At 40.8% G+C, this 21,318-nt stretch overlaps 4 protein-coding genes across 8 annotated transcripts; 2 read left to right on the plus strand and 2 right to left on the minus strand.

Moving 5' to 3' along the window:
* Positions 1–2,612: 2,612 nt before the first annotated feature.
* Positions 2,613–3,634, plus strand: LOC105286212 (60S ribosomal protein L18a). The gene is made up of 3 exons (XM_011350989.2): positions 2,613–2,737; positions 2,972–3,151; positions 3,234–3,634. The coding sequence occupies exons 1-3, from the start codon at positions 2,720–2,722 to the stop codon at positions 3,567–3,569; spliced, it is 534 nt and encodes a 177-aa protein (XP_011349291.1). The 5' UTR covers positions 2,613–2,719; the 3' UTR covers positions 3,570–3,634.
* Positions 3,635–3,885: 251 nt separating this feature from the next.
* On the minus strand, positions 3,886–8,865 carry LOC105286211 (chromosome-associated kinesin KIF4). 2 transcript variants are annotated; one of them, XM_011350986.3, is made up of 12 exons: positions 8,708–8,865; positions 8,164–8,389; positions 7,578–8,013; positions 7,206–7,471; positions 6,689–7,132; positions 6,232–6,610; positions 5,796–6,162; positions 5,361–5,652; positions 5,163–5,290; positions 4,954–5,085; positions 4,655–4,843; positions 3,886–4,551 (listed from the first exon to the last, which is right to left on the minus strand). In XM_011350986.3, exons 2-12 carry the CDS (start codon positions 8,387–8,389, stop codon positions 4,276–4,278), a joined length of 3,135 nt encoding a protein of 1,044 aa, XP_011349288.1. In that variant the 5' UTR covers positions 8,708–8,865; the 3' UTR covers positions 3,886–4,275. The 2 variants fall into 2 exon arrangements, with proteins under 2 accessions (XP_011349288.1, XP_026830377.1); XM_026974576.1 differs by lacking the exon at positions 8,708–8,865 and having other exon boundaries at positions 3,886–4,310; positions 4,378–4,551.
* Positions 8,866–11,366: 2,501 nt separating this feature from the next.
* On the plus strand, positions 11,367–18,763 carry LOC105286217 (1-phosphatidylinositol 4,5-bisphosphate phosphodiesterase gamma-1). Of its 2 annotated transcripts, none has more exons than XM_011351000.3 (19): positions 11,367–11,533; positions 12,395–12,592; positions 12,765–12,914; positions 13,029–13,167; positions 13,242–13,404; positions 13,483–13,796; positions 13,863–14,069; positions 14,142–14,562; positions 14,676–14,987; positions 15,101–15,282; positions 15,371–15,548; positions 15,642–15,707; positions 15,850–16,041; positions 16,149–16,370; positions 16,451–16,657; positions 16,730–17,111; positions 17,181–17,320; positions 17,435–17,533; positions 17,616–18,763. In XM_011351000.3, exons 2-19 carry the CDS (start codon positions 12,418–12,420, stop codon positions 17,631–17,633), a joined length of 3,567 nt encoding a protein of 1,188 aa, XP_011349302.1. In that variant the 5' UTR covers positions 11,367–11,533; positions 12,395–12,417; the 3' UTR covers positions 17,634–18,763. The 2 variants fall into 2 exon arrangements, with proteins under 2 accessions (XP_011349302.1, XP_011349304.1); XM_011351002.3 differs by having other exon boundaries at positions 15,943–16,041.
* Positions 18,764–19,439: 676 nt separating this feature from the next.
* LOC105286218 (ferritin heavy polypeptide-like 17) lies at positions 19,440–21,238 on the minus strand. Of its 3 annotated transcripts, none has more exons than XM_011351003.2 (4): positions 21,086–21,238; positions 20,351–20,458; positions 19,978–20,255; positions 19,440–19,901 (listed from the first exon to the last, which is right to left on the minus strand). In XM_011351003.2, the coding sequence occupies exons 1-4, from the start codon at positions 21,192–21,194 to the stop codon at positions 19,608–19,610; spliced, it is 789 nt and encodes a 262-aa protein (XP_011349305.1). In that variant the 5' UTR covers positions 21,195–21,238; the 3' UTR covers positions 19,440–19,607. The 3 variants fall into 3 exon arrangements, with proteins under 3 accessions (XP_011349305.1, XP_011349307.1, XP_011349306.1); XM_011351005.3 differs by lacking the exon at positions 21,086–21,238 and adding an exon at positions 20,888–20,908; XM_011351004.3 differs by lacking the exon at positions 21,086–21,238 and adding an exon at positions 20,683–20,819.
* Positions 21,239–21,318: the final 80 nt, after the last annotated feature.

Here is a 21,318-nt window from a genome sequence, read left to right on the forward strand (position 1 = left end):
TAAACGCCGATTGGAATCGATCGGTGCCTTTATTTTGTCATCATCAATTTCGATTGGCCTTCTTCCTGAGCGTGGTGCATCTTTCACATTAAAATCTCCAGATCGAAATTTAGTAACCCAATTTTGACACTGCCGCAGTTTTAAAGCATCTTCGCCATATATTGGGTTGGCCAAAAAGTAATTGCGTTTTTTTTATATAAATAAAAGGCGAATTTTTCATGGGAAACAAAAACTTTATTAAACAATATATTGTCCATTTTGTTTGACTATTTTTTGCCATTTTTCAGGCAACTTCATGATTCCGCGCTCAAAAAAGTTCTTATCTTTTTCAGCAAAAAACAATTCCAACAACGATTTCATATCCTCGTCAGCAGTCAAGGTTTTACCATTCAAGGCGTTTTGCAAAGAACGAAACGAATGGTAATCTGATGGTGCCAGGTCTGGCGAATATAATGGATGTGGTAACACAATCCCATCCAAGCTGCAACAATTTTTCACGAGTGACCAAACTTGTACGTGGTCTAGCGTTATCATGGTGAAACGCAACACCTTTGCGATTCACCAATTCTCGACGTTTCTGTTTGATGGCATCATTTAATTTATCCGGGTGACGACAGTATACGTCTGAATTAATGGTTTGATTCCTTGCAAGCAGCTCAAAATACACAATACCTTTAAAGTCCCACCAGACTGACAGCATAATCTTTCTTTGGTGAATATCTGCTTTTCAAGTGCTTTCAGCAGGTTCATCACGCTTGCTCCACGGTCTTTTTCGTTTGATGTTGTAGACGATCGATTTTTCGTCGCCTGTTATCATACGTTTCAAAAGTGAATCATTTTCCTCACGTTTCAAAAGAGAATCGCAGATGTCAACACGCTCAGTGAGATGAATTTCTTTGAGTTCATGTGGTACCCAAATATCGAGCTTACTAATGATGTATCTAAGTCGTTTTAAATGGTTTTCAACACTCGATTTCGATACGTTAAGATTCTCAGCAATCTCTCGTGTCGTTAAACGCCGATTGGAATCGATCGGTGCCTTTATTTTGTCATCATCAATTTCGATTGGCCTTCTTCCTGAGCGTGGTGCATCTTTCACATTAAAATCTCCAGATCGAAATTTAGTAACCCAATTTTGACACTGCCGCAGTTTTAAAGCATCTTCGCCATATACATGACATAACTTTTTACGAGCTTGCACAGCGTTTTTCCCTTTTCGGAAGTAATAAAACAAAATATGAGGAAAATGTTCTTTTTGATTTTCCATTTTGAAATCGACGGCAAAGAAACAATTGTTAACGAAATCGTGTACTTTCTTTTTGTAAAAGAAGCTTGAACTGTGAGTTGTTAACCTACATAATGAATTTGCGGTTTAGAATGAAGTTAGTTACGTTTCAAGACATGTATGTCCATCTATTGGAAAAAAACGCAATTACTTTTTGGCCAACCCAATAGTTTGTGTCATAACTATTTGTATACATATCCGACGTGAAGAATTGAACCTTTCATTACTGGAGCAACAGTGAAACATACATAATGATACGTTACAGCGTACATTCATCAACTATTGTTTATGCATGAAGTACAGACATTAATCAGAGGAGCTAGTTAATAACATATTGCATTCACAGCTAAATTTGCACCGTTAATTACGAGTCACGCGAAGTCCTCTTGTAAAATAAAAAGCAGAACTGATGTATGAAATGCGGCAATCAGCTGTTAAGTAACGCATTCATATTAATTCATGCATGCACATGAAACGATGCTAACATGCCAAACGCCCACGTACTCCAATGATGCATAAACGCCAAACTACAATGAGAATATCGAGTTGAATAATCGGAGGAAGGGAAAGAAAATCATCTGAGATACAACTGTAAGAACTGCAATAAGGGATAATAACTGCAATAAGGGACAAATTCTACTGTCTCGCAAGCTACGACTTAAATCGCGTCACGCTCCGAATCGGTTTGCACACGTGTGCGGCGAGGGTTTTCCAGCATCGGTTTTTCAAAAACGAACCATGCCATTCCCTAGATTATTGATCGCGAATTAATGGAGCGTCTGGAGAAGCCTCTCGAGTCCTTACTCTCGGATGCGTTGCAGTTGCAGAAAGTTTTTGATGGGCGCCGTGACAAGCTGGCGGAGGCAAGCACCGTCCATGACGTTAGGTCGATGATGAGAAGGGATGAGCTGACAGCAAGATGATCACTTGTGTCTACGTGCGTCTCGACGCGACGCGCCAAGTACTCGAATTTACCACGTGAACGGAGCTATTAACAGCACCGCAGCGGCTGCCGAACGAGCTGTGCCTGTGCCTTCCATCGATGCATGTCGATCGACTTGTAATTCACGTGCGGGCAGTCGATTCACCTCCACGAGCAGCCGGACCGGTCCCGCCGTGGCCAGCCGCCCCGGAGAAGTCGCCAAACGCGCCCGAAACAGCTGACCTCGCAAGGACACTCGACCGCGCCGATCTGCCCTCGCTTGTGTCACTGCCTGTCAAGTCGATTCTGATCTTCTTTTATATCACGATCGGAACGGCATCTTTGACGTGCGAGATGAATTTCACCGCGCACGCGCGAGGCATGGATAAAAGTAACTAGAAGTGCACTTTTTGCACGGAAGAGGATTTGCTCTAGGTCCGATTCCTCGCCGCCAGTGGCGCTGAAAGTTAACCTCTCTTTCTTCAGAGAATCCGTTGCTACTGCGCGGCACGATGAAGGCCAAGGGAGACGTGAGTACTTTTTGTAAATTTTATGCACAATTTAACTACGATTCACATCGCGGCTTTCTCTCTTGTCCAGAACATTGGATATTCGAGCAGGACTTGATGAAAATAATTAATAAAAGCTTGATTTGAAACGTTGGCGCTGCATAACCTAGAAACATGCTTGCTAACACATGTTCGCACAACTGCCTAGCTATAATGAACCTGATGATGATCGTAGCATTTCCTTTTTCTTTCTAGTTGAAGGAATACGAGGTAGTAGGGCGCAAGCTCCCTACCGAGAAGGAGAAAACCACACCTTTGTATAAAATGAGGATATTTGCGCCTGACGCTATTGTGGCCAAGTCCAGGTTTTGGTACTTCTTGCGTCAGTTGAAAAAGTTTAAAAAGTCCACTGGAGAGATTGTGTCACTCAAACAGGTGTGCATGCTATATCTCTTGACGTAAACAGCGTAACTTTATCATTTACGCGTGTTTAATAATTAAAGTATCACGATTTCAGATTCCAGAGAAGACTCCGATGAAGATCAAGAATTTTGGTATCTGGCTGAGATACGATTCCCGATCCGGAACGCATAATATGTACAGGGAATATCGGGATCTCTCAGTGAGCGGCGCTGTAACGCAGTGCTACAGGGACATGGGTGCCCGTCATCGCGCGCGGGCTCACTCGATACAAATAATCAAGGTTGAGATTGTGAAGGCTGTGAATTGCCGTAGGCCTCAAGTGAAACAGTTTCACGATTCCAAGATCAAGTTCCCGTTGCCTAAACGCATTCATCATAGAAATCGCATGCCACTGTTCAGTGTACGAAAGCCACGCACCTACTTCCTTTAGATACCACGAACAGTGTTTTATACTTTAACACTGGAAGTGTACAAAAAATAAAAGAGTATTCATGATTAGCTTTTTTTATTTGGAGAACATTCGCCATGGCAGAACGGATAAATAACGTTTCTTTTCGATCGTACTAGTCCAATTTTTAATGAAAGACGATAAAGGCTCAAAGTGGATTTTCTTAAAATCAATTAGATTCTTTTATTAATATTCCGAGCAAAGAAGTGGAATTAATATTCCACTACGAGCCCTAACTATTTTTAAGTAAAAATGACACTAGCATTCGGTAATTATTCAGGAATTAAACTTGGACTTATTTCCAGCAGTAGATAAGAGATATTTTATTTTCATGTCAAAACCGTAAGTGCAAAGTTAAAACAAGCTTATTCTTCTATTGCCAAGTAACACGCAAAACGTGAAGAGGAGACTTTAACGTTTGTGCATGGCGTTTAAGTGTATAAATATCATACCGCATAAAAAACATGAGAATTGTTTTTTTTTCGAAATAATTAATCCAAAGTCAACAGATGTCATTTATATAAAAGTATGAAAGTCGATGATGCTATAATTATATACAACATTTCAATCGTGAGCATGATATCGATAAACAAATGTACAATCACAAATTCATTGACAAGTAACAATTCTCCCACGAGGATGATAGAAAGAGACGAATCCTTTTCTTTTCTAATCACTTGCAGTTCTATTATCCAAGGTGTCCGTAAATAATGCAGTACGCAACTGGAAAGGAAATTAGAACATTTAACACGTATCGTGCATTAATGTGATGTGATTCGTGATAACTTACGTTCTCCTTATCCTTATTTTGACACTGTTCCGGATTACAGTTGCAATTGTTACAAGTGATACCGTTCTTACGACATGAACACATTCGCGTAGCGCACTTCGTTTTACAGGCACATTTTATCTCGTTGGGTTCGATTTTAAAAGTTAATCGTTGTACTGAGAGTTTCGATTTGTTCTATACGAAAAGACAATTATTTAAATAAAATAAAGACCACAACTTTTCGACATATAACGTATTTATGAAAAAGATTATACAATCAAGACATTAGCATCATTACCTGCAACTTTTGTATGCGATTGTAGAGCGGTGTTTTCTTCCAATCGGGGTCTTTATCAATATCATCTTCTATCGTTAAACTATCCTCATGCACTGGGTATGCATCCTCAAGAAAAATTGTTTCATTTTTCGTTTTTCTTTTCTTAGGTAGTGATACGTTCTCATTACTCGAGTTTTTTTCAGTCAAAACCTAAAATAACAATAATGACGTAACAGTGACAATATCACATCTTTATCAATATCATAAAATATTTGTCTTCGACTTTCTTTTCTTCAGTGTCAACTGCTTCATTTAATTACCTGCTTATTCGATTTTATTGACATTTCAGCATCGCTGGAAGACGCACCAGATACATTTTGCGAAGAAGTTTTGTTCTCCTTTTCCTTTTTCTGGCATTCTTCTAATTGTATTTCCAAGTTCTGATATTTCTCCTTAAATGCAAATTGAGTTGCTTAGTAATTAATTAGGAAGTTTACGTAGTATGTATAAATTTATATAATATACCAACTTTAAGCGCATTGTACTTGTAACACTGTTGTTTCCTCTCTTGTGCGATTAGGCGGAATGCCGTTTCAAACGCCATTCTGGCATCGGCCACGGAGTGAATTACATTCCATCTGGTATTCGCTCTATTCTCTAAAAACAAATTTATTAGTGCAGTTAACATATCAAATGTACAATTGTAAATGATCTTAGATATACTTACCCTGATCCGATTCCAGAATTTTTTGTTGCAGATCTGCTATTTGTGCGTTACGCAGCTCCAAGAATTCGTTGATAGTCGCGAGCTCCTCTTCATTTGGCCCATGTTCTTTAAGTTGCTCCAACTGATGTACCAAGCAGGCTCTATCCTGCATCAGTCTCTCGAGGGAATGATCTGCTTCTATAGTTGCCATTAACACTTCCAACTCCTGAGCCACCCACGTTTTAATCTGCTCCTTGTCGTTGGCCTTTCTCTCTTGCCGCTGCTGCGCTTTCTTCTGCATCTCTAACGCACCCTGCACACAAATAATCCAGATTAACACCCGTAATAGCGTAGGTGCGTGTAGAAGAAATTCAAATAGCAAGCACAGTCGCGAAGGAGATCCCATCATCGGCAGCTTCTGCGAAAGCGGAGGCGAAAGCAAATATTAAGACGTACCTTTAACCGTTTGTTCACAGCGAACGCTTCCTCCATTTTCCTCTTGAAAACGTTCTGCTGCTTGTTATGCTGTATCTTCATCCGTACCATTTCAAAATCGCGCTTACGGTCCTGCATTCTCAATCGATTGATCTCCTTTTCCTTCGACTGCTTCCACTTCGTGAAATTGTTCGCGTCGCTGCGCATCTGTTTGATAAGCTTGACGCGCGTTTCCTTCAACGATTGTATCTCACTCGCGAGGGTTTTAATCTTTTGATCCTGCTTCTCCTTCCCCTTGATCACTTTAGTCTGCTCCAGGCATTTGCGCGTTAATTCCGCGATTTTCTTTTCCAATTCTTGCACCTTTTTACGTCGCACCTCGGCCAGTCTGCGGGAAGGACATTCGACGATCAGGCATTAACACGTGACAGCCGATCAGCATATTTCAATCACTTACTTCGAACTGACGTTGTGCGAGTATACCGCTTGCAAATGTTCCTCCTTCTCTGCGTGCAGCCTCTTGATTTCTTGTTCCATCTCCACCACGCTTCTCTGGCTCTCCGTGATGCTCTTCACGTACTCGGACATGAGACACTCCTTAAGCGCCAGCTCCTTGTTAATATTTTGAACCTCGTTATTCCGTTCCGCTTGCCGTAACGTGTGCTCCTCCTCCTTCTTGTCGAAGTAGTCCAGACCGTCCTCGACATTATTCAGTTCCTGTACGAGTACGTCCGTATCGTCGTCCGCGACAGGATTTTTCGGATCGTTGTCTTTGGAATTGGATATGTCGTGACGTAAAAGCTCCTCGCACGCCTTCCTCTCGTCCTTTTGGATATCTGCGTTACAAAATAAGCGTCAGAGCGGAAAACGTTCAAAATATTTACACGCGCGCGGAAGAGAGGGTAAAAGCTTACCTAACATCTTTTCGTATATCATTTTCAATTTATTACACTTGTCATCTCCGATCTCGGCGCAAGCCTCGGTGAAATCCTCCAGCACCTGCTTAAATTCGTCGAGTAACAGCGCCATGGCGGACCTGATCCTCTCGCGTGCCTGCTCGGCCATCTCCGCTCGCTCGTGCATAATAACGATCTCTACCAAGTTTGAATTCAGCTTCTCCGTCATGTCCCGCAATTTCGTCTGTAGCACGCTGTACTTCTCCTCGAGTACCTCGTGCTCCTTGGACGGCATCGTGCCGAGCTCCTGGTTCATGAGGGCCAGACGCAGCTCCTGCACCAATTTGTTCAGCCGATTGATCTCGGCCACCTTCGGGTCTTGATTCACGATCGGCTTATTCTTTATCTTGCGAGCGCGGTCTGCGTATCTCAGGGTGCTAAGGGTCTCGTCAAGATTGTAATCTACGAAGAGATGAAATCTCGTAATAAAGCTATCGGATAGCACATTTTCATATACGTATATGCGAGTACCAACCGGCTGGACTGACACAGGCAATCATCAGAGTCATCGAATTTCCACCCAAGGAATCCTGCAGCAGCCTCGTCAGCTTACTGTCCCTGTATCCGATGTAAGCCCCAGCGGCGCCATCGCCAAGCTGCGAGATCACGTTACCCAGAGCCAGCAATCCCTTATTTATATTCACGCCTTCCTTAAATCGCTCTCCGGTAGCTTGCGTCTTCTTGCTGCGTTCCGATCCGGCCAGATCAACTAGATGGAACTTTGCCACCGTTGCTGTACTCCTGCATAAATCAGATACATTATTCAGTCTGTCTTGTGTTATTTCCACAGAATTGAGCGATACGGAAGAGAAGTAATCGCAGAGATAAGAAATCGATCATCACTCACGGATCATTTTTCTTCTGCTGGCGTATACATATCGTGAATATCGCGTGGCTGCGGCTGCTGTGCGCGTTCATCGCAGTCGCTCCGGTTACGCGGCCCATGGAGCCCTGGCTCAGGCATTCCAGTGTTTCGTCAGCATTCGTAACTTCCTTCTCGGTGATGCCAACGATTTTTATACTTTTCCCATCTTCCCTGATCTCCACAGTGGATTGGCTCCGTTGTTTGTCGGACAGGAGATCGTACAGTTGTTCCTGATACAATTCCATGAACGAGGCTGCAACTTTGAAGTTCCAGTCTGCTTTAGATTCAATCGTGTCAAATATATCTTGTATGACTCTTGGAATAACACCCTTCTCTCCCTCTCCCACATAATTGGTACCCATAGAGTGTGTCTTGCCACTTCCAGTCTGTCCGTACGCCAATATTGTAACATTATATCCTAAGAAAAAAATTACTTGCTTTTAATTATCCGCAAATTCATTGCGCGCATGATACATCGGACTAAAATAACAGGCAATATTATTTTAATCCATTCGTGCCTATTTATTCTGACATTATTTCAACACGAGGAAATACGAAGCATATTAACCTTGGAAAATATTATGTACTAGTTGTTTTACTGCCGTGTCATAGAAATCTTCTTGCCCAATGTCAGGGGAAAAAACATAATTGTAGGTGAAGGCCTTGTCGCTATTGTGTATACGGACTTGCGGTTCTCCAGAAATCTTGTCCAAACACATCTGACATCCTTTCTCAATCTCACTTTCAACTAGTGGACGGATACGCAAAGCAACACGAACAGTATCATCGCACATCTGCAATAATGAGCATTATACTCTAAAATTAGTTAGGACTCCAAAGTTAGCAAAAGCATATAAGAGCCTGGCAGTACTGATACTATTACTATACACATCGTTATCTAATATTTAATTATGCTCGATCATTTGGCATATGTTTATCCAACAATTATGGAAAATTTATTGTCTTTCCTAAAATAGAAGTCTGCAATTTTTAGTAAATTTTCGTTATAAGAAAGGAGCACACCATCGTACAGCTCGTGATTCTTCGATATCCAATTCTTATTATTTTGAAGCATATTAATTTCTTTTTGCCAGAAAACCGTTTGTACTTACTTTTAACACAACTTCTCCGCAAGCACCTAGGAATTAGAAACACAATAAGCAAATGTTTATCGCGTAAATATCCACAAACCCCACAAGGAAACCGAGCTCTCCACGCAGAGAGACGTTAAATCCCAAATTTCAAATTCGTCAGTTCGTCACGAAGGAAAGAGAATACAGGATGACCAATCGTAAAATGGCGAGCGAAGGAAATCCCTAAAGCCTCGTGTCCACGATGCTAGAGATTGTTCTTGGCTAAAGAACCTCGAGTAAAGGGCGCAGTTCCATGGTGCGGAACGTGCGCAATGCGGAATTGGAGGAACGCTCTCGTGATTGGTTCGATCATTGTTACGTTCGTTCCGCCGATTTCTTTCCGCACATTTTCATTTTATCGCGGAATTACGTTACGTCTGTCGTGGAGTTAGCAATATGACATTTCGTGGAGGTCGAAGTAATGCTATTGCAATCAGAGAGGCATATTCGACATACTTTCAAGGTACTGGTGCGTTAAGTTACCAGTGGGAAAAGGCGTTGCAAAATGATTTTTAATTTGTCTTTGCAAAAAATATATGGTAAATAGTATTGTCAGTAAATGGCTTCACAAGTCTCGAGTATAATGTTCTAGATTGTATTATCAGTGTAATCAGGAGCCGCATTTCAGGCGAAATAGATTCTCGAACAACATATTTTTTAATGATGATTGGTTGGACGAATGTTAATAACGTTTTAAATAATTGTGATGGCATTCTAAAATTATTATCTATATATTTTTCTATGTCTTCGACCAACATTTCTTTTACAAGATTATCGCTTGCTCCTTGTAGCAATCTTCTTTCGGCACTAAATATGCTTCGTACCCAATACTTCCGTTGATTCCGTATATTTTCATTTTTTCTTGCAATTCTGTATAAAAAATACAGTTTTACAATTTTGCGACGTATCTCCTGTTTTTTAAATACACACCAACTTTGTTTTACTGTTTTTAGTAGCTCACAAATAACAACAAACAATTCTTCAGAATTCATCGTTTTGCCTACGTGCATAGACTCGTAGTAATTCCGATCCGCTGAAGTTTATTTTCCTATGTCCCATGCAGCGGAAAACGCGGAAGCGTAATTTGTGCGCGCCAATAATATACGTTATTCCGATAGACACAACAGAAGAATCTACGGAAAACATCATGTGATTGGCGGAGGCCAATTGCGCTTCCGCAAGTTCTGCTGCATGGGACATAGGAAAATACATTTCAGCGGAGTACAGTTGGCGGAACGTCTGTGATTGGACGGACTTCATTCCGCCAATTCCGCATTGCGCACGTTCCGCACCATGGGACTGCGCCCTTACACTACAAAGATGTATTTTAGATAGAGTCCCTTAATTGATAAACCTCAATTCCGCCATTTTCGATCCCACTAGAAACTAGACCAATCAGGGCATCCATCACTTTATCGTTTTGTTCTTTTACTTTATTAAATGTTCGAACTGGTGTCCATTAACATCTAAACACTTATTAAGTCTTCTTACGAAACTTTGCTCTAAGTAACATTTCAGGGGTCATGCTAGCTAATGGCCTTGGAGTACGTACTCGATGTTAACTGAAAGAAACATAAACTTACACATCAGAAAATGTAAATACAAATTTATGCATTTAGTTAGTTTTGAGCTGGTTTTCATGCTGCTTATCAAGTTCAAAAATCATGACTCGAACGAAGAATACGTGAAGCTTGCGTTAGCGTGACCCCAGAAATGTTACTTAGAGCAAAGTTTCGTAAGAAGACTTAATAAGTGTTTAGATGTTAATGGACACCAGTTCGAACATTTAATAAAGTAAAAGAACAAAACGATAAAGTCTTTTAATTAATTTATCATTACTTGCAATGCATTCTACTTTAAGGTTTAAACGCGTATAACTTTTGATAGAAGCATTTTTCAAACAAATGTTTCAGATAAAATTTACTCGTTTTTTCCCGTAGAATCCAAATATGCAACATTTTATAGGCGGCTCCATTTAAGAAAACAAAGTTGACCTTCACATGACCTTGACAACACTCTTCAAGGTCATACTGATGTTGCTATGTAATGCGCTACTTGAAATCCTACAACTTTTGTCTGAAACATTTCTTTCTAAAATGCATAGTTTATGAAATATTCGACCGTTTCCAGACTTTTGTTACACCCTGTATAGCCGCGCGGTCCTACGTCTCCCGCAGTTAGAGCGCGTCACAGAATAGAAAGAGACAGCCTCCGTACGATCACCATTCTGTCTTCTTCTAATGACGCGTAGTGGGAGAGACGCCCTCCCTTCGAGTGGGGAAACAGCATAGAGAACTACTGTCGAGAAGGGATCCCCACTCTGCATTGTTAGACAAAGACAGAATGGTGATCCAAAGCATGCTGACTCTTTTCAATCTGTGACGCCTTTCCAAGCCGAATGCGCGGTCTATATATTATACGTCTATGTTTGCTGCTGAGATGAAGAAATTTTCATTTTTCATTTTCCATCCTAGGGGAAAAGTTACGTGATAGATGCCCAGGTGCGAATCCACGATGTTCACACTCTTACTCGAGGTTCTCTAGTCTTGGCCAATCAACTTGTAGCTTTATGGAAGGAGGAGACGGAATAGAAGTTGGTAGAAGATAAAGTAACTAGAGTTCCCATATGCAAACGCATTCACGACACCGTACGAAATGTGAGGTTACCTCCAGTTACCTCGCACCGGAAACAATCAGAAGCCTCTAATCATCGGCATGTAACGCGAGTTGCGGATGATACCTACACATGATAAGTGAAATATATTTTTTTCTCGCATAATCAACAGTGCATTGTTTCGGAGACAGGTATGACATATCTTTAACTATCGTAAGATAATCGCGATAAGAGGGTGATAAAGATTGTTGCGCGCGCGCTGGAAAAAGTCCCGACGGCGCGACGTAAGAACGAGTTCGCGGAGCTGTTTTGAAACTGGCACTTTCAAAGGAGCAAGGAAGCTTGAGATACGCGTCTATGTGCGAGCACGCGTATTATCAGCTGCAGCAGTGATCATTCTATCTATTCCGCGAACGCGTTCTTTCGCGCGGACGATTCCACGTTTCCTGGGAAATTTATAGCGTAGGTTATGTTTACGTTATAAATATTGCATTACGACGCGACGTGGTGAGAGATCTCGATTAACGGAGCTGCGAAATGCGAAGATATAAATTTCGTTTATTTATTTAATCGCGGTCGATGCGCAGACATACGGCGAGGACTAACTACAAGCTTCATTTAATCTTATCTTTATGGCGATATGGTGCATGCACAAAAAAAGGAATGATTCCAGAATTATTATATGTTTTTGAAAATCTATGAAAAGTGCATAATATAATCGGAAAATGTGAGCTGTATATTATGTATCGATATGTTTCACGTGACACACATTACTTGTGAAAACTACTTAATAAAAGAAGATGACATTTCTCTATGATATACTTATGGTATTTTCTGTGTACAATAAAGATCCTTGCAAAGTTTGGATATCACTCTATTATTTATTATTATTTATAATATTCCTATTTTGTGAAACTCTTTGCATAGCAGTTACCTCACATTAAATTGTTTTATAATCTTGTATACAGATTTTATGTCACAGCAATTAATTTTAAAGCTGAGACACGTAAGATCTAAAATAGTTTAAGCCAGACAATTGATATATTTTGCAGTGTAAACATATAACTCTTCAAAAATGAACGGAATCATTCCTGAGATGGAACAAATTATTAGCCAGCTCGAAAGAGGTACTGTAGTGACCAAGTTCTTCTCGAGAAAGCGGCCAGAAAAGAAAACACTTATGATAAGGAGAGAAACTAGACAGATCGTTTGGTCAAGAAGTGCAACATTCAGACCTTTCGATGGTTCAGGTAAGAACCTCTACTTACAATCATAAATGTTAATCATTTAGAGATACAAGTTGTACATTTTTCTTTCTTTATCTATAAAAGACCAACATATGCCCGTTGATACAATTGATATCAAATAACTGATATATCGTACATAAAGTGTCTATTAATTTAAAAAGTCCTATATTTGCAGTGGAAATAAGAGAGATAAAAGAAGTCAAAGTAGGGAAACAATCTAAAGACTTTGAAAAATGGCCTGAAGATGCTAAGAGAATGGAGAATTTAAGGTGCTTCGTTGTATATTATGGATCAGAATTTAAATTAAAAACTCTTTCTATATCTGGTAGGTATGAAAACATGAATCTGCATTAGCGTCGGTCTTTTAATCAAAGATTGTATTTTATTTATAATATTACTTCAATTAGTTCAAAATAGTATTTATCTATATTTATCTTAGCTCTTAGTGAAAAAGAATGTGAGCTGTGGGTTAAGGGTCTACGCCACTTGGTGCAAGACACTATAAATGCGCCGTATCCTTTACAAGTTGAAAGATGGCTTAGAAAAGAATTTTATGCGATGGAAAGTTCTCGTGAAACGTAAATATCTTTAACGGCATTTAACAGTATATTTTTATCGCTATTTTGATATTACACATTTGTACCGTTAACAGAGTCACATTGAAGGATGTGAAAGCGTTTCTGCCTAGAGTTAATTGCAAAATCGCTACGAACAGACTCAGGGAATTGTTTCAAGAGGTAGACACACGAAACCGGAATGAGCTTGGGTTTGACGATTTTGTTATCCTATATCATAAACTGATGTTTGATCAGAACGTAAGTAACATTATTTCTGTATTAACATTACCATGCGATTTATTTATCGGTGCTTGAATTAGCGCGACATTCTTACAGAATCTTGGAGACTGGCATAAACTGTCGAATTATTCCAAAACCGGGCAAACCGTTACACTCCAGGAATTCCAGAACTTTTTACTGACCGAACAGCAAGATAGTTTGGGCAATAATGAATCAGAGATATCGCGTTTTATCAGGGAATATTTGCAAGATTCTCAGAGGGATATACAAGAACCGTACTTTACTTTCTCAGAATTTATAGATTTCTTGTTCTCCAAGCAAAACGATGTCTGGAATCAAAAATTTAATCAGGTTTCTCAAGACATGACACGACCCCTCTCCCACTATTGGATAGCATCGTCACATAATACGTACGTAATTAATGAGAAACTGAGGATAACGGTATTAATTATATATAATTATACGTAAATTTCCAGGTACTTGATGGGAGACCAGATTAGCAGTGAGAGTAGCTGCCAGGCGTACGTGCGCGCACTGAGAGCAGGCTGCAGATGTATAGAGCTCGATTGTTGGGACGGTCCAGACGGAATGCCATTTATATTCCATGGGCATACTCTCACGACGAAAATCAAATTTTTAGACGTCATTAAAACTATCAAAGAATATGCATTTGCAACGTCCGAGTAAGTTGTGAAAGGAGAAACGAGAAGGAATCAATTATGTTTATACGTTATTAATATGAGACATTGATTTAGGTATCCTGTTATTTTATCTATCGAGGATAACTGCACTCTGCCGCAACAACGTAAAATGGCAACCACCATGCAAGAGGTATTCGGCGACATGCTGTTGGTCCAACCGGTTGACAAGAATGAGACCTGCCTACCGTCTCCGTACGCGTTGCGTAGAAAAATTTTGCTGAAACACAAGAAGCTACCCGACGGCGTCGACGAGTCCTCGTTCCTCGTTCGGAATGACGAGAGCAGGCAGGAGATGGATCTCAGGAACACCGTGAAAAATGGAATTCTTTACTTGGAGGATCCCATCGACAGAGAATGGAATCCTCATTTCTTCGTGCTGACGCAGCAAAAATTATTTTACACCGGTACATTTTCAAGAGCGCAAGAAACTGAGCACGACGACGACGAGGAGAGCGGCATCGGGAGATCGTCAGACGTACGTAGAATACGTTAAATTACACTGTGTCCTACGTTGATAATGCATGAGTGAAATACAGTGTGCCAAGATGGAGATACTAATATAAATTATTCATGATTCTCTAAAAAAAGAACGCGCCGAACGACGAATTGCACTACGGAGAGAAATGGTTCCACGGGAAATTAGCAAGGGGCAGGGAGGAGGCTGAGGAGCTGCTGCAACACTATTCCTATCTTGGGGACGGTACTTTCCTCGTGCGAGAATGTGTTACGTTTGTGGGTGATTATTGTTTGTCATTCTGGCGTAAAGGAAAGGTGAACCATTGTCGCATTAAACTGAAACAAGAAATGGGTCAGACGCAGTATTATCTTATTGATACCACTTGTTTTGACAGTTTGTACAGTCTAATCACCCACTATCGCAGTCACCCACTTAGAAGCCAAGTGAGTACAGAGTTACTGCGTCATTTTTAAACCGACTGATTAAATCTCGAAAATAGAGATTTTTATTACAAGAGATAGAGCGAGATAAATGAGCTTCTCTTTCTGACACGCAGGAATTTTTGATTACTCTGCAAGAGCCGGTGCCTCAGCCAAACAAGCACGAAGAGAAAGAATGGTGGCATCCTGAATGCACTCGAATTGTCGCAGAAGAGATGCTAAAGCGTATACCCACCGATGGCGCATTCTTAGTGAGACCTAGCGAAAGGGAGAGCAATTGCTACGCAATTTCGTTTAGGTACGTTATTTTTGTAAAACACCATAGTTTTGCTCTGTGCTTGCATACATGATTACACATCCTGTCTCCCTTTCATTAATATCGACAGAGCGGAGAAGAAAATAAAGCACTGTAAAATAAAGCTCGAGGGGCGGCTTTACACCACTGGATCCGTCCAGTTTGAGAGCCTGGTCGAATTAGTCAGCTATTACGAACGTCATCCACTGTACAAAAAGATCAAATTGAGCTATCCTGTTAACCAGGATGTCATTAGGCGAATGGGGCTGGTATGCACCTACTTTCCTACGAGTTTATAGATAGACACAGACGCACAGACAAATACTGAACATGCGCTATAATGTTTTTCTCATTCTATGTAGGATAATGACGACGAAACTGTATATGGTATCCCGGGATACATGGATCCCACTAGCTTCACATCAAAAGTAAGAACTATAAGAATATTTTGACAACTATTTTTATGATTGTAAAAAATTTTTTCACAACTTTTTTCGTTTATATTCATCGAAAATTTAACGAAAATTTTGGAAACGCATAGATGCCTTGAGCTATTGAATGATTTTACAGGTCACAGTTAAGGCTATTTACGACTATAAAGCTAGAAGAGACGACGAGCTGACGCTAGTCAAGCATGCTATAATTACTAATGTCAATCCGCAGAGTGGAGGATGGTGGAGAGGTGATTACGGTGGCAAGAAACAGCACTGGTTTCCTGCTAATTACGTGGAACAAATTGACCAACAGGAGAATCAAGGAGATGTAAGTTTTCAACTTTATATTTGCGCGTATAAACAAATAATTAATATAATTTGAAATTTATGATACATCGAGCAACATGTCACTTAAGAACATCTTACATTTTTTAGTCAGCGGATTCTATGATGCTCGGTAGCCTGCAGAAAGGTTCACTAGATATCATGGGTGCTGTGGTGGAATTGACGGTCGGGGAAAGGTCGGGTTTAGAGTGGATTTTAAGGATACAGAATCCTAGTATGTGTTCAGTCTTCGAGGTCGGCACCCCCTCGAAAGATATTGCGTCGGAGTGGATGATCAGTATCAAAGAGACTGCACAAAATGCCAGCGTTAGAGTAAGCATGCGGTTCGGTTCGCGTAAGACTCGGATATTGTCGCAACATAAATGATGCGCATCGTGAATCGTCTTTCTCAGGAAAGCCAGCACAAGGAAATGGAGAGAGCGTGGAGAATAGCCAAGGAAATGTCGAATCTTATAGTATACTGCAGATCGGTCGCGTTTAACATCGAGCGAATAAGAACGAAAGGATTCACGTTTAACGAGATGAGCAGCTTCCCAGAAACGAAGGCTGAGAAGCTAATGTGTCAGCAGGAGAACAAATTTTTCATAAAGTATCATCAGGTGCGCGAATCGATCGGAGTGAAAGAATCGGAGTGGAATAAATAAATGAAGAAGCGATTATTGTCTTTGCAGGTGCAGTTCAGTAGAGTTTATCCGAAGGGACAACGCATCGATTCGTCGAACTACAATCCCGTACCGATGTGGAATTCCGGTTGCCAGATGGTAGCTTTGAACTATCAGACTGGCGATAAATCGATGCAATTGAACCAAGCGAAATTTCGCGAGAACGGCACTTGCGGTTATCTGCTGAAGCCGGAATTCATGTTCAACCACGAGTTCAATCCGTACGACAAAAGTACGCTGTACGGATTTGAATCGCTCAAGATTAGCTTGAAAATTATCGGGGCGAGGCATTTAATGAGATCGGGGAGAGGCACTGCCAGTCCATCCGTCGAAGTCGAGATTCTGGGTGCGGATTTTGACTCGGGAACGAAATTAACAACGAAGACCATACGTGAGTAATCGGCAATGTAAGTTATCTCACTTAATAACAGGCCGGATTACTGTGTTTTTCAATTTACAGCGGACAATGGATTTAATCCGATGTGGAACGAAACGTGTGAATTTGAGATATTCAATCCGTATTTCGCTCTCATACGGTTTTTAGTGTTAGACGAAGATATGTTTGGTGATAGTAATTTCATAGGACAAGCTACTTATCCAGTGAGTTACTTGATCAAGTATATGTATGTTACGCGAGAACACGTAGGTTTCGAATTTTCAATAGGAGATTTATAATTATGGTGCCTCTTTACGAATTTTTCATTTTTTTCCTAGGTACGTTGTTTAAGAACAGGATACAGAAGTGTTCCACTGAAGAATGTGTATAGCGAAGATCTTGAGCTTGCTTCCTTGCTAGTGCATATTACTTCATCGGTAATGAGAAATTCCATTCACAGTTATACACTTGATTCTTATATTTAAATTAAAAGATACATTTTTTTCCTTTCGAATATAGACACATGTTTACGCGTAAAATATATATACATATATATCAGTGGAGGATCAAGTCTGCGTTCGAGTATTTTACGTACAGGCTAGCGAAACTACCAAATTAATGCGTAAGTACCTTACACAAATAACTCAATAACTTTTTTATTCCTCTATATTAATAGATCTACGTGTTCCAGACAATAAAGAAATTAACATCACAGTCGGCATCACGACGGCGTAGAAATTATGTATATTAAGGCAAACATATCGTTGGAAGACTGTATATTCATGTTGAACTTTGACAAGATAGGGTATGCGCTATTGCAAAAATTTATTGGAGACGTTTCTCTACATGATCGGAGATGAAAAATTAAACGATTAAATATTCTGATATATTCTCTTATCGAAAGCATAGATAGTACGTAAAAAGAATAGCGAGATAGAAAAAGAAGAAGCTAAAACCTTACCCAACTCGAAAGGCTCTAATGGGAACTAGACAATATACGCACACGTGATTTAGAGTAAATAGGTTTTCTCGATTTTATCCATATTACTGGCTCCGAGAACTCTCTTACAAGTTCATTTTACTTCGTTTTATATGCGACTTTGAATAATTTATATTATACAATTACGATGACATCGATTTGTTAGTCTTCTATAGAATTACATATCATGTAACGACTGAACAATCTTCCTTCTTGTTTAGGAATTAGTTTATCGAGGATTTCACCGTGTATTTTATATTTATGATGTTAATATATGTACATGTCTAGCTGTGCTTTTAATTAATTAATCGAAGGGATAGCTGTTTCGCGTAACGAGAGAAGAGTTGTGAATCAAAAGGGGGAAAAAACGGTGATGAAATGCCGAAGGATTAGCGTCACACTGTATACTATGTCTGCTTCCATGTTGGATTCTGTAGATGTTGATATTATAGTGTGCAATAATAGTAGACAACGTGACATATCGTATGCTTGCCTACGACGTTCTATGGCTGTTGACACAAAAATTATAAAAAGATATCAAATCTAAAACATGTCAATTTGCGTAACTGACGTACGACTAGTAGAATGCGTCTCGCAGAGTCTCGTTACAGCTAGATAGAATAGGGACGATGCTTTTATTCTCTCTAGTCTAAAGTGCATAATAAGTACGTATCGTTGACGACAAAAAGAAAAAAAAATACAGTACATACGTTTGAGCGCGTCGCTAATGTCACGGCGCAATTTACTCTTTCTACACCGATAAGTGATAAAGCTCAATTAAATTGGACGTCAATCTAGTTCTTTCTTTCTCTATTATAAGTGCGATAAGCGATAACGTTATTAATATCTATCCTATCACGGACGTCTTCCCCAATGATCGTGCATGTGTGTGCATACTATTACTATTACGCAAGTATCTATCAATCGCATTTCCCTGCGCCGTAACACGCTGAAGACGTCAATCGTGATAGCCCCGCTGCATGATTTGTCGTGTCATTATCGTGAAATTTTTTCAACGTCAAATTTTTCTGTAAATGGATTCAGGGCGGGGGGAGGGGAATGAAACGTCCGCTGTGCCTGTTCTTTATACTGCGAACGATGCGATTAGGTACGTCTGTTGGAAAGGAGCGCATAGAGAAATTCTATGTTCTGCATAGAGCGACATTAGCAGATCACGTGTTCCGTTACAAAACTCGATTAGACGTGTATCAATCTAGGTATCTATTACATATACGGTATCGTTGGTCGTAAAAATAACTTACGAGAGAGATAGAAGACAGGTGTGTAGATATATTTCAATATTCAATTATTGCAGTATACACACACACACACACTTTGTGTCACAGAGTATAAGAAATAAATTTCTATATGCGTTATTTATTTGTTGTGTTATTTTACATCTTACGAAAGATCCTTAGTATCGGAGACAGATAAACTCAAAAGTAACAGTAACGATAATAACGTATCATAATAATAATTGCGGTAGAATACATATGCTAAATTATATTCGTAGATGCAGTTCTCCCTCTTTCTCACAGCGTTTTCTTAAGATACTCATCAAACAGGAATACGGAAACGGACGCGTCCCGCTCAGCCATCAAGTTCTTCAGATCATTCGTGTGACCCGACAACTCGCGCACACGCTCGGCCAACTGTTCCATGAAGTGTTCCTCGACGTAGTGCGCAACAGCTGCGTCCTGTTTGGTATGATGCTGTGCTTGAGCATGGATACGTAACGCTTCGTCGGCCAGCTGCTTCTGGCTGTCGAGCGCCTTGGCCAAGCTGTTCAACTCATTGAGCTCCAGCACTCTGTTGTTCTCCTTGACCTGATGAAAACCGGCAATGAGAATCACGACGCAACACAAGTACAACACAAATTAAGATAGAGCAGACGGTATTTACAGATTTCTTAAAGCGCGGAAGTTGATTGAAGTTCATCTTGCCACCGCGCTGCGTGATGTACTTTATCAAGTCTATCGCGTCTTCCCACAATTTATCTGAAAGTTTACGGTACAAGCCCTTAAAGCCTTCTCGATGCGCTTCGTAGTTTCCGAAGTGCGTGGACATCAAGAGAAACTCGAAGCTCGACTCGATATTGGCATTTGCGTACGCTTGGAGATCAGCCTGAAGCATGTCAATAGCTCCGTATTTCGCGTTACAGTTTGGAATCAATCCGCCATCTAAAAGTATCGTTGATGCAGAATGCGCTCCTATAGAAATCTTGCAAGTCTCGCAAGTACAAATAAATACAAAATTAATATACATATACACATACCAGTTGTTGTGGGCCTGGTGCTGCATGCACCCTCGACATCATTGTAACAGTATTCTGCAGAGGCAGTGAGCAGGAAAATAGACAGAACTCCCAGGAACAACATTTTTGCTGAAATTCAAAGAGTCATATAAATATAAAAGATCAACAATCAACATTTTGTTTTTTAAATCGAATTATAAAAGCTTTTCTTGCTAGAGTGTTGCAATAACTTTGTTCCATTTTAAATAATACAATAATTATTAGCAACAATCGTCGAACAAGAGTCCGCGATCCGCGTACGATTCTAGATCAATCAAGACCGTTTGGCGGAATCGTTCGTTTGAACTTTATACCGTCCAAGTCATAGAAAAGTTTTTGTTCGTCACTCGAGGAAGTCGGAGAGCAAGAGGAGTGGCGACAACGTCAGCAACGGACACAAAGCGCGCGAGCGTGGGAAGCGGCTCGGAGAGTCGCGGTATACAATCGACACGATTGGAATCGCTCGCTCGTCGATGGTAAGTCGCAGCGACCGACAAGGAGCTTTGAAGGAGAGCTTACACGCGCCGCGCGGTCGCCCGTGACGCGTTCGGCGTGGCTTGCGCTCGCGGTGAAGTGCGCAGTACGAGGAGCGAAAGAGGGTTATGCTCCGCGCGAGGAACGCGAAATTCGGCCCCCGCGAGTCTATCGATCTCTTATCTGCGTACGTGCAAGATAGCAGGGATCTTTATCGGAGTCGAGCTTTCGATTGTGACGTACCTCTCTCTCGCAACGGTGCGCAACGTTCGATGGGAAGCAACGTGAATACTCTCGCTTCGACGTTCCCCCAGTAATGAACGTTGCCCGCCGAGGAGATATCACTTTTCATGCGGTCATCGTGTCAGCTGACCGGGGCGGTGCGGCGCACGCGCGCGAGCAGGCGGGGCGGGGGCGGCGAAGGGGCGGTTTCCAGCCCCCTCCGCCCCGCCCCTGATAAAGTGCGGATGTCGCGC

Source organism: Ooceraea biroi, chromosome 13 (genome assembly GCF_003672135.1).
Source record: "Ooceraea biroi isolate clonal line C1 chromosome 13, Obir_v5.4, whole genome shotgun sequence".
In the NCBI taxonomy this organism is placed as follows: domain Eukaryota; kingdom Metazoa; phylum Arthropoda; class Insecta; order Hymenoptera; family Formicidae; genus Ooceraea; species Ooceraea biroi.

What these genes read in the sequence shown, in the direction of transcription:
- LOC105286218 (XM_011351003.2), bottom strand. Translation starts at nt 21,194, where the DNA reads ATGAAAAGTGATATCTCCTCGGCGGGCAACGTTCATTACTGGGGGAAC. An exon ending in CGCACCGTTGCGAGAGAGAG is followed by an intron (nt 20,459 to 21,085) that starts GTACGTCACAAT and finishes TTTGAATTTCAG; the next exon opens with CAAAAATGTTGTTCCTGGGA. An exon ending in TTCCGCGCTTTAAGAAATCT is followed by an intron (nt 19,902 to 19,977) that starts GTAAATACCGTC and finishes GGTTTTCATCAG; the next exon opens with GTCAAGGAGAACAACAGAGT.
- LOC105286217 (XM_011351000.3), top strand. Translation starts at nt 12,418, where the DNA reads ATGAACGGAATCATTCCTGAGATGGAACAAATTATTAGCCAGCTCGAA. An exon ending in AAAAACTCTTTCTATATCTG is followed by an intron (nt 12,915 to 13,028) that starts GTAGGTATGAAA and finishes TATTTATCTTAG; the next exon opens with CTCTTAGTGAAAAAGAATGT. An exon ending in ATAGCATCGTCACATAATAC is followed by an intron (nt 13,797 to 13,862) that starts GTACGTAATTAA and finishes GTAAATTTCCAG; the next exon opens with GTACTTGATGGGAGACCAGA.
- LOC105286211 (XM_011350986.3), bottom strand. Translation starts at nt 8,389, where the DNA reads ATGTGCGATGATACTGTTCGTGTTGCTTTGCGTATCCGTCCACTAGTT. An exon ending in AGTACATAATATTTTCCAAG is followed by an intron (nt 8,014 to 8,163) that starts GTTAATATGCTT and finishes TTTTTTTCTTAG; the next exon opens with GATATAATGTTACAATATTG. An exon ending in TGCCTGTGTCAGTCCAGCCG is followed by an intron (nt 7,133 to 7,205) that starts GTTGGTACTCGC and finishes ATCTCTTCGTAG; the next exon opens with ATTACAATCTTGACGAGACC.
- LOC105286212 (XM_011350989.2), top strand. An exon ending in AGATTGTGTCACTCAAACAG is followed by an intron (nt 3,152 to 3,233) that starts GTGTGCATGCTA and finishes TCACGATTTCAG; the next exon opens with ATTCCAGAGAAGACTCCGAT.